This window comes from Trichosurus vulpecula, chromosome 7, assembly GCF_011100635.1.
Source record: "Trichosurus vulpecula isolate mTriVul1 chromosome 7, mTriVul1.pri, whole genome shotgun sequence".
Classification (NCBI taxonomy): Eukaryota; Metazoa; Chordata; class Mammalia; order Diprotodontia; family Phalangeridae; genus Trichosurus; species Trichosurus vulpecula.
The window spans coordinates 31633006-31647280 of NC_050579.1; the positions used below are offsets into that span (position 1 = coordinate 31633006).

Here is a 14275-nt window from a genome sequence, read left to right on the forward strand (position 1 = left end):
ACATGACAGTGGAATCAATAACATTTAATTCTCGCCACATGTTCTATATTAACAGTTTATTCAGGGGGGCAGGGTAAGTCAAGGGTTGCTTTAGCTTCCAGGAGTTCCCCTAACATCCTTCATGGCCAGGAAAGTTTTCCCTCTTGTCAAGCCTAATCCTTCCTAGTGCATGAAACCCACCCTTTCTCTGTGGTTCTGTACTTTTTGTGGAGACAGACTGGCTTCGTAATCACTTTCCACTTTGTATATTTGTCATTCTCTGCATTGCTCGAGTGTTCATTTCAGAGTTTATTTCAGTAAACATTTATCAGTATCTGATATGTGCCCTGAACTGTGTTAAGTGTTGGAATTGTAATGCCAGAAACTAAAAATCAGTCCTTGCCCTCAAGGGATTTACATTCTTTCAGCCTAGTTTGTCAGAACCTTTTCCTTGATTTAGCTGTTTCACATATATCAAAATAAACCTTTTATAGTAGGCCTGGCTAATAAAAGCAGGAAAATTCATATTAGACCACCCACTAGTCCTTTAGAAGAGGTAGTAGCTTCATTCTTTGGGGAGGTAGGTGGGGAGCATGGGGCAAAGAAAAAAAAGAAAAAAATTTCTCTTCTGAATGAGGCATAAAAACTGCCTGGGGTAGTGTAGACCTGAAAGCTCTTCATTTACTTGTGTGTGGAGATATGGGAACTACCGTGTAACAATTGTGTCTGACTGCAGCAATTAGATGCTTAAGTCTATGAGCTTGTTGACAGTAACTCAGAAAAGAATGGTAACCCATGGGGGCATCTCCTACCATTCACCCAGCCCTGGCCAACTGTGGGAAAGATAGGAAGGTATGACTTAATTGATTTCCAGGAGCCTACTGACCCAGCCCCTGCAGCTTTTTTTTTTTTTAAGTGCCCCGGAGGGTTGTTTAATGCAGTTTGGCAGCTACCATTTTTAGCTCCTTAGTGATATTCTAATGAACTGAAGGGAGTGGGGTAGGAGGTGGAACAGGAATCTGAGAGTGGCCTTGGCTTATGACTTGGGGTACAGTTTCCACAGTATTATAGTGATTGTCATATTTTCCTTGGATAACAGAAATGCAGATTGTCTAGAGGTACCTCCATACTTGGAATATTACTAAAGCAAGTCCTTAATTTTTAAATGAAATTTTTTGTTTTTATTTCACCTAAATTTGCTTCACTGTCTCTCCCCTTCCCTCCTCCAAGCCACCCCTTATCACAAAGAATATTTTTTTAAAAGAAAAGAAGAAAAAAATAAGCAAATTAGACCAATATATTTTTTAAAAATCTGAATACGTGCAGTATTCCCATACCTGTGGACTTCTCACTTTTGCAAATGAGTGGGATGGGAATATTTTCTCATATTTCTACTTTGGGGCATGGAAATACTCTTAAGGAAATACTGACACAGGAGATTCTGTTGACAGTAAGTTACTTTGTGATAAGCAATAGAGATTGATTCCAGCTAACTTTAGTTCCTTTGATTCTCTTCTTTAAATATGTGATAAAAAATGGCTTCAAACCCCAGAATGAGTGATCATAATTACCAGGCTTGGTCCCAAAGAAAAGTAGTGGGGGACTCTGAGGATGGGATGTTGTTAGACATGGTCAGTGGGATATTTGGTTTTGCTGAGTGAAGAATAATATGAACAAAAGGCATACATACAAAGAAAATGGAAGTCCCGTGTGTAGGTAGTTGGGCCGTTTGGGGGTTCATTTGATAAAAACACTTCATGTTCTACTGGTGCTGTTAGAAGGTTGGAATTTGTCCCACAGAAAGACAAATCTTAAATATTACACTAGCATCCTCATTTTCTTGGAAGGGGAAGATGATGCACATTTTGGAATTGAAGCCCATGGATTGGTGCTTTGTTTATTTTTACCCACCTGTCTTCAGTTATTGGATAATTGTGAGAGACCAGACTTAGTGTTTAGCACCAGCCTCTGCTAAGTGCTTTGTACTTTGTGGTATTTAGAGTGTATTTCTTTGCTAATAAATAGTGTGCTGTGTTGCCAAACAATCCAGGGTGAATGTATCTCTATGTAGGCTTTCCCTGAATGGTAAGAATGATCTCTATGTAAACAGTGGTTTGAGTCGAAGAACTAGGGAAGCCTTAATCACATTGCTGGTAGTGTCGACCCACATGTCTCATGAAACAGGGTAATTAATGTTTAAGTGCTGCAGGGTTATCTTCAGGTGACTGCTGTCACTCTTGGAAGTATTGCCAGGCTTCATTCACTTAAGCAGTATCTGGCTGGCTGCTTCTTGCCATAGGAGGCCAGCTGATTCACACTGGCATTTTCAGATCCGTTTTCTGGCATGGTCTGTGCCTATTTCTGTTCTTCCCAGTTCCCTCCTCTCCTGAGCACAACTATTCTTGAATGTAGGGCCATCTGTACTGAACTTGACTAAAGAAAGACCTTTGAATATCTGAATGTTCTTTACTCTGAGGAGCAGGATTGAAGTGGGCTAGAGTAATGGGGGGGAAGGGATGTAGACATCGGGGAAGGCCAGCCTATCTTGTGCCTTAATTACTGGCTTAAAAATAAACTGGTCCAGTTTAGTTCATTATTTTCCCCTAGGTACATGATGTGTTTCATCTTTCTTAGAAAAGACATTTATAGGAAGACTTCACACTTTCAAACATCACAGGGTCACATTTAATCATTTGTGACCTTGAGGAGAGACTTCTTATGATGAAATGATAGCTGAGTAAAGGAGAAGACTGAGTGCATAGCCTATAGACAGAGCTATCTTTAATTGAACAGTTAAAATAGAGAGGGTAATAATTTTTCTCCTTTATTTCTCTTTTGTTGGTGATGAATTAAAAACCCGTCCAAAGAAACTTAATCTAATCTTGACTGATTTTTAGTGTGGCCAAGGAAGGTCCATTTGATTCTTACCTTGCCAGTTTATGAGGATTTGGGGGGGGGGCAGGGTCCTTGGATTGCCTTAGTTTAAGAAAACGGTCATTTAGTGATCATTCTGCATCGTCTCAGAAATTGAGCATAATTTTGCTTTGCTTTCTTGTAATATGATTCATTTAATCACTTGCTTGATTGAGCTGTGTGGGTGTTGAGGCATAAAAAGATGCTGAGATTTAAAGTCTTTTTTTCCTCAGAGAGTTGGTTGAGGAGCACCTGCTTTTACCAAGTTCATACTCATCCTTTTTCTTTTGTCTTTTTTATAACTCCTTACAAAGCCTCAGTAGATGGGCGGGGGTACGTATTTGAAAAAAAAATGTGTTGTACTTCTTTTATTTGGACTTTCATATTCTGCCTCTGAAAAGAATTCCCCAAAGTGTTCCACTTCAGAAATGTTAACTCCTTGTTATCTTTGAGGTGGGAGAGAGTCATGAGATAAGACAGTTTTGAGGTTCTTTGTACTTGTCCTTAGACGGACCATGTGTTAGGTCTTTTGTTGTATTTATGACCAAATGATTTTTTAAAATTCCAAATCTGACATCTTTGATCCTTGAACAATAATTGTCTTTGTATTTGTATTTTCTTTTTATTTGCTTATTGTAGGAAGTAATGAGGTAGCATGATAAAATGGGTAGCTGCTGTAGAGCAAGTAAAGCCCATTCCTTTTACTGTTCTTGGATGATGGTGTCATAGTGAGTTAACCCTACAGGCCTTTCTTTCTGTATATAAACACATACCTCTTGTGTGGGATGAGTGAAGACCTCTCATAAAAGGGAACAAATTAAATAAATAGAAATAAGTAGGATAGTGAGTCCCATTTCTCTACTTAGATATTTTCCTTTCCACAAGCCTAGCTAGTGACCATAAGGCCCCCAAGGTTAAGAACAGGTCCTGTGTATTTACCTAATGGCGAGAGGCCTGAAAGAAAGAAGGGTTGAGGTGAATAAGTCAGCAACCATAAAATTCTCCGAGGATAAGGATAAGACACAGGATACTCACCCCCTGTACATTGACCCCAAGATAAGAGAACCTCTGTTTGGGGAAGAATGGATGGAAAGCCGAAAAGCCAGGTGCAATATAGATGTGCAAGATTAGGTAACTAACAACTAATTCCTGCCTGTCACCGATAACCGAACTGTTTGTTTAATCGTCATTGTCATTTAAGACAGATTTACTACCTTGAGGTTGATAGTAGAATGAAACAAGGATGGTGGGAAGTTTATGACTGTCTCCTGCTTGTAAAAATAACCATACTGTTTGTTCCTTGCCATTATCCCTGGGTAGATTTATCGCGTCTAGATTGTACCCTCAAAGCTTACGTCTGCAAGCTGAGAGGAAGGAGGTTGGGAGGGGGAATTGCGGTTAGGGACCTATATAAACACCCCAATTTTCTGTGTCCAGTGCGCTCTGACACTGAGAGGACCCCCAGTCCTCTCGATGTCCGGGTTGCCCTTTCCTGCAGGATCGTAATAAATTTTCCTTTCTACTTTCACCTTGAGATGCCTCTGTTGTTAATTTTTGGATTCGTAAAATCCATCCCACACACTCTGAAGCCCTTTGACCACAGAGAAAAATGTCATTGGCCCATCTTGTTCAGTTACTCAGCCGATCTCACAGAGGAGTCTCTTTTTCATTGAAAATTAATATTATATTTCTGTAGGTTTCATAAGTTTTTATTGCTGTATCATTTACCTCACTCTTTTTGGGATTTTTCTACTTTTAACTCAGAAGGTTAAACAAAGGTTTGGCCCATTGTTCTGTTATTTTAGGTGTGAAATCTAACTTGAGATGCTTACAGTGTATTCAAATGATGGGGGAGCCCAAAGACTTCTCCCTTTCTCCCCATGGCAAAATCTTTGAATATCTGGATCATTTGATTGCTAGGAGAGTCTTAGTTATTCTTTTAAGTAGATTTGACTATATTTGATTGTGTGCCTTCCCAGGAAAAGATGATGACTTTTTTTTTCTCTTTTTTACTTTTTAATCTGCCCACAATATCATAAGAAACAGACATAGATGAGATACCTTCACAGGAACATTTGACGATTTTGGATAGTTTTATAATAGGTCTCATTAATCAGTGGTTTTTTGGTTTTGTTTTCCATCTGTACTCTGCCCATCTCCCTAGTATACTCATAAATGCACCTCCTAGAAGCTTTTTTTTCCCGTTTTAAAAATATTTCATTGATATATTGTGTTTAAAGACAGCAAAAAGAAAGAGGAAGAATTATTATAACTGCTCAGTGCCTTGAAAAAGGTCTGAAAACATGTGCAGCCCTTGTGGGTCTATTGCCGTATAAAGCAGTGGGGTAGATGGAAAGTGTCTTCTTGACTTTCTCCCTTTAAGACTTTCTTATTCTTTATAATTTTACAACATTTGCTTTTGGCTTTTTAGGTTTACACGGTAGTCATCCCATTGTGTCTTTTGTATCCTTGGCTCTGCTTCCTCCCCTCTGGTCAGTTCATGTAGATCTTTTGTGTGCTTCTCTATATTCATAACATTTGTTCTTTCTTACATGTTAGTCATGTTCCTTCACATTTGTGCACCACAGTTTGTTAATCCATCCCTAATCAGTGAGGCTTTCTAGTACTTTTTTGTCACCAAAAATGCTGCTATAAATGTTTTGGTGTATATGAGGACTTCTTATTAGTGACCTCCTTGGAGTATAAGACTAGTAATGGTCAAAGAGTGTGGACATTTTAATCATTTTATTTGCATAATTCTAAATGATTTTCCAAATTGGTTTTACTGATGCACAGCTCCACCAACAATGTACTAGTGCCTGTTGTACCACAACTCTTCCAATGTTGACTCTTTTCATCTTTGCTCGTTAGTTTGTAGAGTGTAAGGTCTAAAACCTCAGTGTTATTTTGATGTGTTTTTGTCTTGTTATTAGTGATTTGGAGCGTTCTTTCATATGGTTGTGAATAGTTTGCAATTCTTTGAGAACTACTTGTTTACATCTTTTGACCACTTGTCTGTTGATAACCCCTAGTATCTTAACAGTAACTGCTTTCTTCAGTAATTGTAACTATCCTGAATGTCCTCAGTCATTCCTTAGAAACAAAGCCAGGACCTCTTTTGGCCTTGGTTTTTTGGGGCCCAGTATCTTTGAAAGTTTCCCAAGACTGCTTTTGCACTATGCCCCCATCTTCCTTCCCCTCCGTATTAGTTGTTTTAAAACCAGCACTCTGGATAATGCCATTCACTTTAATGCCTTGCAAGAAGGATATTCAAAATTTATTTTTACAGTCCCTATGTAAGCTTCATACAGATTCATGGCCTTGTTCACTTTCCTCTCATTTCAAACATATTAACATAACCATTATTCAGTATGCTTGAGAATTCCTACTACATGGAGAGTGGACAGTGGGGGAGAAACAAAGATCTCGTGTGCCAATACAATCATAATGCACAGTGTTACGTGATTAGTCTGTTAGGTCTAAAAGTGGTTTGTGGTGAGTCATACTCAGCTGTGGGGGGGTACAGTTGAGGGAAGCCTTAATGGAGGAAGTCCAATTTGTGTGGGCTTTAAAGGTAGGGAAAACATTTTATGTATATATGTATATATATGAGGTAAGACATGGAGGTGAGAGAGAATAGGACTTGTTTGGGGAAATTGTGGTTAAATTTGACTATATTAAAACTATTTATTACTTTTAACTATTTTAACTATTAACGCATTTTTAAAAGTGCCAACTGGGTTACAACAAACAAATAGGCCCTATCCTCAAGGAACTTATATTCTTTTTTTGTTGTATTTTATACTATTTTAAAAAAAATCATCTTTGACTCTAACATTCCATTGTACTACCACTTATGCACAGTTGTTTTTGTTTTTCAGTTCAGTCATTCAGTCATTCTGACTCTGTTTGATCCCATAGACTTTTGTCCATGGAATTTTTTTGGCAAAGATCCTGGAGCGGTTTGCCATTTCCTTCTTCAGTATGCCCCCATTTAACAGATGAGGAGCTGAGGCAAATAGGGGTTAAGTGACTTGCCCAGAGTCACATAGCTAATAAGTATATGAGGCTGGATTCAAATCCAGATCTTCCTGACTCCAAGCCCAGTGCTCTATCCATTGTACCACCTGGCTGCCCCTATTTATGCACAGTAGGGTTGCTTTTTTTGATGCCATCAGACATCAGGAAGGTGAAAGATAGGACATTACTGAAATGATCATGGAAATCTTGTTTTATTATTATTTAGCGTTTCTGTTTACTTTCTACTGTCTGTTTTCAGAAACATCTATTCAGAAACACTGTTCTTATAAAATTAGTGTACATGTCTATATGCATATTTTATATGAAACTCTTATTATGAAATTAGAGAATCCTACAATATTAGAAAAACTTTAGTGATCATCTAGTTTACTACCCTAATTTTAGTGAGGAGGAAACCAAGGTTTCAGCAGATTAAGGCACTTGCTTACGATAAATATTATTTGGTTAATAGAAGCTAGATGGATAGAATAGTGGGCTTGGAGTCAGAAAAACTTGAGATCAAATGTGATTTCAGACACTTCCTAGCTGTATGTGCTTGAACAAGTCACTTTAACCTTTAAAATTCTACTTTCAAATATAGAATCGCTATTGAAGATCAGTCTCTGATGGGCCAAGTGGATCTTATCTTCTTAACTTTGAAATAACTGCCTCAGTTTCTTCATCTGTAAAATGGGGTTAATAATAGCACCTACTTTGCAGGCTTGTGGCGAGGATCAAGATATTTGTAAAGTGCTTAGCACAGTAGCAGATTGGTGATTTCTGATTTAAGTACCTTTTAAATTTGTCTGGATGCTAAGTGTTGTGGGGCATGATTTAGACCAGGCCTACACAACCTGCAGCCGCGGGCCTAAGAGGTGTGCCAAAGGATTTCCTCTACATACAAAGGATGTTTTCTTTTGCATTTTTCGAGGGCCACCCAAAATCCTGTGGCAGGCTGTAAGCAGCCTGAGGCCCTAAGCTTCTGGCCACAGGTTGTGCAGACCTGATTTTGACAGATATCTGTAAAGAAAATTCTAAGGGCTTTGGTGATAAGTGGTATGTGTGAGGAACCTGACTAAATTCCATTTTTCTGCATCTCTCCTCCCAGTCTTAACTTCAAGGACCCTGAAGCTGTCCGAGCTTTGACTTGCACTCTCTTGAAGGAGGACTTTGGGCTTTCCATTGATATCCCATTGGAAAGGCTCATCCCTACAGTTCCTCTGCGACTCAACTATATCCACTGGGTAGAAGATCTGATTGGCCCTTGGGACCCGGCCAGGAGTGCCCTCCGCCGGGGGATTGACATCGGTATCACCCTTTCTCTTCAGTTCTTGCTTGGAGGTTTCATACAGTGTTTCTTTACCAGCTTCTCTGCTGAGTGTTTGTTAAAGAAATTGACCATTGAGATCTCTCTTCAATCGGCGACACTTGGGCTTTTCTTGCCATTGATTTCACTTGAGCAGACACGTGAGATTCTAGAACAAAAGCCTTGAGAATGAAGATGAGAAACTTGGTGGTTTCTCTACTTTTTCATTGTCCTTATTAGTTTGAACATTCATTATCTTTCACTGTGTTCTTGGGATTTAGATTCACTGAAAGAAATCCAGTTGGAATTTTAGCTAGATGTGCATTTACTAAAATATCGTATGGGCCTGTAAAGTAACCTTTCAGGACACTTTGAATGATCATTTGTATAGAATAAATTAAAATAGAACTAGTGGAATTATAGTACATAAAATGAACATTGCTTGTTTGCTTTATGAGCATTTTATAAGCATTTACATTTCAGAAGACCTCCAGGGTGAATTAGTTTCAGGAGGAAGTAGTAGAGGGAGATGGAGATAAGGTAAATGTATTGTCCATTTGTCATCTCCAGCCCATTCCACTGTTTTGCCTTTTTCTCCTTTAACTTGTTCTGGTCCTTTATTTAAAAAAAAAAAAAAAAAAGCTTGATTAAAGAACTTTAAAATTCTACTTTCAAATATAGAATCGCTATTGGAAATCAGTCTCTGATGGGCAAGTGGATCTTATCTTCTTAACTTTGAAATAGGTTTACATTGAGCCAAATGGATGTGTCACATTCATTATAGATGACTGACTTCCTAAATTTTCAGTAAACTTGAAGATCTTGGCCCCTGGGTTTGATTTTAATCATACCTCAGACCCTTTAAGGACACCATGAGGGAACACCTGCAGAATGTGTTTCAGCTATTTCTATAAAACATGTTGTGGGGGACAGGGTGGGGACAATATGGAAGGGGGCCACTTTGCTGGAATCGGATTTGGTCTGATTAGGGTCCTGTAATCACTGAGGAAAAAGTGAGTGTCATTATTAAGAGAGAAAATATAGACTTCAGGCATTTGTTAATGTTTATCCGCCCTCATCAAGCAGAGGTTGCTCTAATTCTGCAGATAGAAACTTGCTATTTATTGTTCCCTCCTTTTCTCCTTTGTTGCCTCCATTTGTCCCCTCCATAATTCATTTCAATTTTCTGGTAAGGATTAGAATATAAAGCTCTAATATTAAGATTCAAGAGACCTAATATTATGTTTGTCTTTACATTTGTATTTACTATTGAAGAAACTCCTATATTTGGTTTTTTAATGCATGGGAGAAATTACTAAAAAAAGATACACACTTAAGGCCATTTTTGTAATTGATTCCTTGGCCTTTTGGTTTTTTTTCTTTGTGAGAACTAAAGTATAAAGGGGCCCTTATACAAACCTTTATGTCTCATTGCTGCTCTGAAGGGATTGGAATTAGTGACTGCTAGTTATTTAGACATTTGATACATTTGGCCTGGATTGATTTTTCTGAACCAAAGATCTTAGCTTTTCTAATTCTAAATGATTTTAGATTTTTTTGGAGTCTAGTGGCTACTAGAAAAGTTCTCTTTTATTTTGACAGTTGATCATTTCCTTCAGGCATCTACTAACCAGACTGAGGAATCAGATGTTCTTCATTTCATTATATATTTAACATACACACCTTGGAAGATACTGGGTCTTATTTGGGGAATGAAATTTATGTTCATCTGGTTTGTGATATTTGACCACTGTGGTATTTTAGCTAATACTGTATCATTGATTTCCTTCATGGAAACGAGGTAATGTGTGAAAGTATAGCCCTTTTGTAAATCAACTTAATCTTTTTGAGTTTTGAGCTTTTTCAGTCAGCCACCAGGTTATCTATGGAATGCCTACTATGTGCCCTGAACTATGAGAGAGTTACAAACTAGAAGACTGGGCTGTAGCCATCTGGATGCACATACAGTTTTGTTAAGGAAATAAAATTAATGTCTACAGACAAAGAATAATACAAAGCATATTTTATTATTTAGTGTTGACTTAGGTAAGTGCTTTAGAAGTTCAGAGAAGGAAATAATTGTGTTCTCCAATGATTTTGTGTGTGTGTGTGTGTGTGTGTGTGTGTGTGTGTGTTGCATTTTTATTTTGATAGGTACAGGAGCATCCTGCATCTATCCTTTACTTGGAGCAACTCTCAATGGCTGGTATTTCCTTGCAACAGAAGTGGATGATATGTGCTTTAATTATGCTAAGAAAAATGTGGAACAGAATAATTTATCTGATCTCATAAAAGGTATACTCCACAGAATAAATAGCCTTTTTTTTAAAAATCATCATTCAGTGCACCTTGTGTGTACCTTTTACTTTTGTTCAAAGGTTGAGGTTGATGGAAATGTTTGGGTTTTGCCAAGGTGCAGGCTTGAGTGACTCCTATTCCCAGATTGTCACCACCTTGCTCTTTGGCCACCTAGAGAAGGCTATGGGGTGTATGCAGGAGCTTCACCCAGCTAACCCTGTGGCTCTTTGAACTGGCCCTCTTGGTGAGCTTCAGTGACTATTTATTGAGCAACCACAGAGTGCATTAACCTGTGCTAGATTGAAGCATAAACCCCTAGAGATGACTGAGGTGTCTTTTTCCTCCTGCCTACTGTATGTATTAAAGGCTGTTAATATTCTTTTCCTTTTGTTCCAGGGACCTAAAGTCTCTTTTGTATAAACTGAGGGTACTTTTTTTGTAGTGTTAACCATATGATAAGCGGAGACATTAAGCATGTTAATGAATCAGTAGTGAGTTAATTGTTGCTCCATATCTTAAACATCCTGCTTTTTCTGCCAGTGGTTAAAGTACCACAGAAGACACTCCTAATGGATGCTCTTAAAGAGGAATCTGAGATCATTTATGATTTTTGCATGTGCAACCCTCCCTTTTTTGCCAACCAGTTGGAAGCCAAGGTAGAGTATCTGCTGCTCTAGAGAAACTGAATATTTGTCTAGATTTGCCATATTTGACTGGGTGGGTTAGTGGTGAGAACAGTGTTTGCTGAGAAAGTGGGTGTGTCATGTGGTGCATTTCACTGTGAAACATTGTACAGTGCAGCGCTTTCCCAAGGTTAACTGTTGGGTAGACAATGGCTTATGCACACTGATAGACTAGCTATACTCCTGGAAATAGAGCCTGTGGGCTAGGGGCTGGCTGGGGGGAGGGGCCATAGAGCTCTGAGTTTGGGGTTTTCCCCCCAGTCGTCTTGTTGCAGAGCTGAAAGAGTGCCATAGCAAGACTTGTAATGGTGGCGCCAACACAGCTCGAATATTTCTACTTATTGAGTGAAAGAGTGCAGAAGTAGAGGCTAACTCTCCATACATACTGTTTCATATTCTTGTTGAAAACAATGTGTAGTAGGCAGTGGAGCAGAGAAGCAGCCCTCCTCACCATCACCTTTTGGATCTGTCAAAGTTGGGGAAATTCCTAATTTAGTCTTTTTTTCCCTTCTAAAGCATTTTTCCAAGGAAATCGGCTTTGAAGGATGAACAGTAAGAAGGGATACACAAAAAACCCAAATACAGTAAAAGATCATTAATTTAGTGCTTACCAGATTCTTCTATCAGATTCTAAATAAAATGAGATATTTATAAAGTGCTTTGCATAGTTCCTGACACATAATAGGCACCATTCAAATGCTAGCTGCTATCATTATTATTATCATTATTATTATTCTGAAGAAGTAAATATAATAAGTCTGATGGGGTGGAAGGAGGTGAAGAGGGTCCTTAAATTATTTGTGAGAGCAAATTCTACCTTAAATGGATAATTTAGAAACAAAGAATATTGCACTTGCAAATCATCCTTATCACCTAATCTGCTGGGACTTCTGTTAGGCATCATTATAGTGTGATTTGCTCATGTACTTAGAAAAGAAAAATAGAATCTTTAAAAAATTTTTCATTAGGAACAGCTTACCATAGTTAGTCTGAATTAATGAGGTTATGAAAATCCAAATGAATATTAGAATGGTTATTTTCAAAAAGATTCACTGAAATGTTTCTTTCAGTAGTTGATTTTAGCCCATTTAGAGAATACTTTTTATGAAAAATTGACTTAAACATGCCTTATCTAGGGTAAAATGATTCATCTTTTCAGGAAAATATGTCATGTATAGCTATGCATTTTAGAAGCATTAAAGTATACTGTAGTGATATTTTCTTGAAATATCAGTTGTGAATCCACTTGAAAGCTATTGGGACTGAGTTAGTAGTAGATGGTAGATTAATAGATTGTGCTTATCCTAATACGTTCTTAAATAAATCCTTGTTGAATTAATTGATGATTGCTTGGTTCATTAAATTTTATGATACAATCAAAAGGTATGGTTTGCCCAGCCAAGTGATGTAGTGTGACTGTATTTACTTCTTTGCTCCCTAAGTTAATGCCTAGTAAGGGCATAAGTAAAGAAATTTTAAGTAAAGTTAAATGACTTGGGTTAAAAATAGAGGACTTAACTCAGATGCATTTAACTTATCGCTTTATCTTTGTATCCTTATAGCCCTGCCACAGGGCCTTGAACAAAGTAAGTGTTCAATAAAATATTTAGTAAATGGGTGAATGAATGAATTAGAGGGTCACTAGCCATTTTATCAGGTTGATCTATATATGTATATATCTGTTTGTACATGTGTACCTATATATACACACATAGACTTTCACTATCTAGATTTTGATTCCATCTGTGTGTGGACCTCCCAGTGTGGAAGCTCCTTCTGCTGGTGCAAGTGGACAAGTAATCTGTAATTATTGCAGAGAGTGTCTCCACTGAGAAGTTAAGGCTTGCCAGTGGTTGTGCAGCTGATGTGTGTCAGAATCAGAGCTTTCTGATTCCTAGGCCGTCCCTTTAACTCACCTAAAACATACTGCTTTTGAGATAGATACTTCCAAATTCATAATTTTTCTACTTTGCCATGCTTCCACCGATATGTTAAAAAAAAAAAAGTCTGGGATATAAGGCCAAGGAACCTGAATTTAAAACCTGGCTCTGTCACATAATACCTGTGTAACCATCTGAAAATCATTTCCTCCCTCCTGTTCTTTAGAGAGGGTTTCTCTGTCTCTAAAGTGAGGGGTTGACCTACATGATCCTCAGGGTTCCTTATAGCTTTGAGCCTGTGTTGAAAAAGGCAAATAAATTTCGTGTAAGATTTTAGAAAGCTTGCTAATGGGGAGGGGGTGCAGTCTTTGGAGCAAGAATACGTACACATACCTAGTTTAGGAGTCTGAAATGTCTTTTTTTTCCTCTCTAGGGAGTAAACTCCCGAAATCCTCGTAGGCCTCCCCCAAGTTCTGTAAACACTGGGGGTATCACTGAAATCATGGCAGAAGGAGGTGAATTAGAGTTTGTCAAAAGAATCATCCATGACAGTTTGCAGCTGAAGAAAAGACTGAGGTAAGTAGGGAAGGGTTCCAAATCCAGTTTCTTTTTCTTTCTCTCCTGCGATGGACTGAAAAATAACAAATGGAAAATAAGAATGTCTAATGAGACTCCTGCTCCTGGGGGTGCTTGTGCCTTTGGCCACTGATCCTGCATGTCCCCGAAGGGCAAATTGCCCCACGATGGGGCTGCTTACAGCAGCATTGTGCTACTATGGAGCCAAACTGATTAAAATATGGCTTTTGATTAGTAAACAGATGGACTCATCTCTTCCCCATGGGCCAAAATAGATTTGCTGCCCAGTCCTTGAAGCAATTTGTGTTCTTGGAATCAAACTCACAAACAGTGACAGATGTGAGGACATTGAGCTGTCAAGAACTTAATGAAGGGAAACGGAGATCCCTCGCCAGTTTCATAGGAGGGTTAAGGAGATCCCTTTTTCTAAGCTAATTATTGCGGACAGCACACCTGTCATTAGGCAGTGAGAAGATATTCACAAAGAACCCTTTGCCTTGCTTGGATTCTCGCCCTGCCACATGTGGTTGAAGTGACAGACAGTGCAGGGCTCCCAGCACCATGGTATGGCTGCAGAGGTGAGGGAGGGAGACCCTTTCCCCATGTTCTTTTAAAATGTA

The 14275-nt window shown here is 38.5% G+C and overlaps 1 protein-coding gene across 2 annotated transcripts in view; it reads left to right on the forward strand.

Annotated features, from left to right (window-relative positions):
* Positions 1 to 14275, forward strand: part of METTL16 (methyltransferase like 16) — a 46799-nt gene that overhangs the window by 15100 nt on the left and 17424 nt on the right. For both annotated transcript variants that reach the window (XM_036767800.1, XM_036767801.1), the window contains 4 exons: positions 8021 to 8220; positions 10373 to 10513; positions 11057 to 11172; positions 13513 to 13655. In XM_036767800.1, the coding sequence (XP_036623695.1) occupies positions 8021 to 8220; positions 10373 to 10513; positions 11057 to 11172; positions 13513 to 13655 (600 nt within the window). The remainder of the gene's footprint in view (positions 1 to 8020; positions 8221 to 10372; positions 10514 to 11056; positions 11173 to 13512; positions 13656 to 14275) is intronic.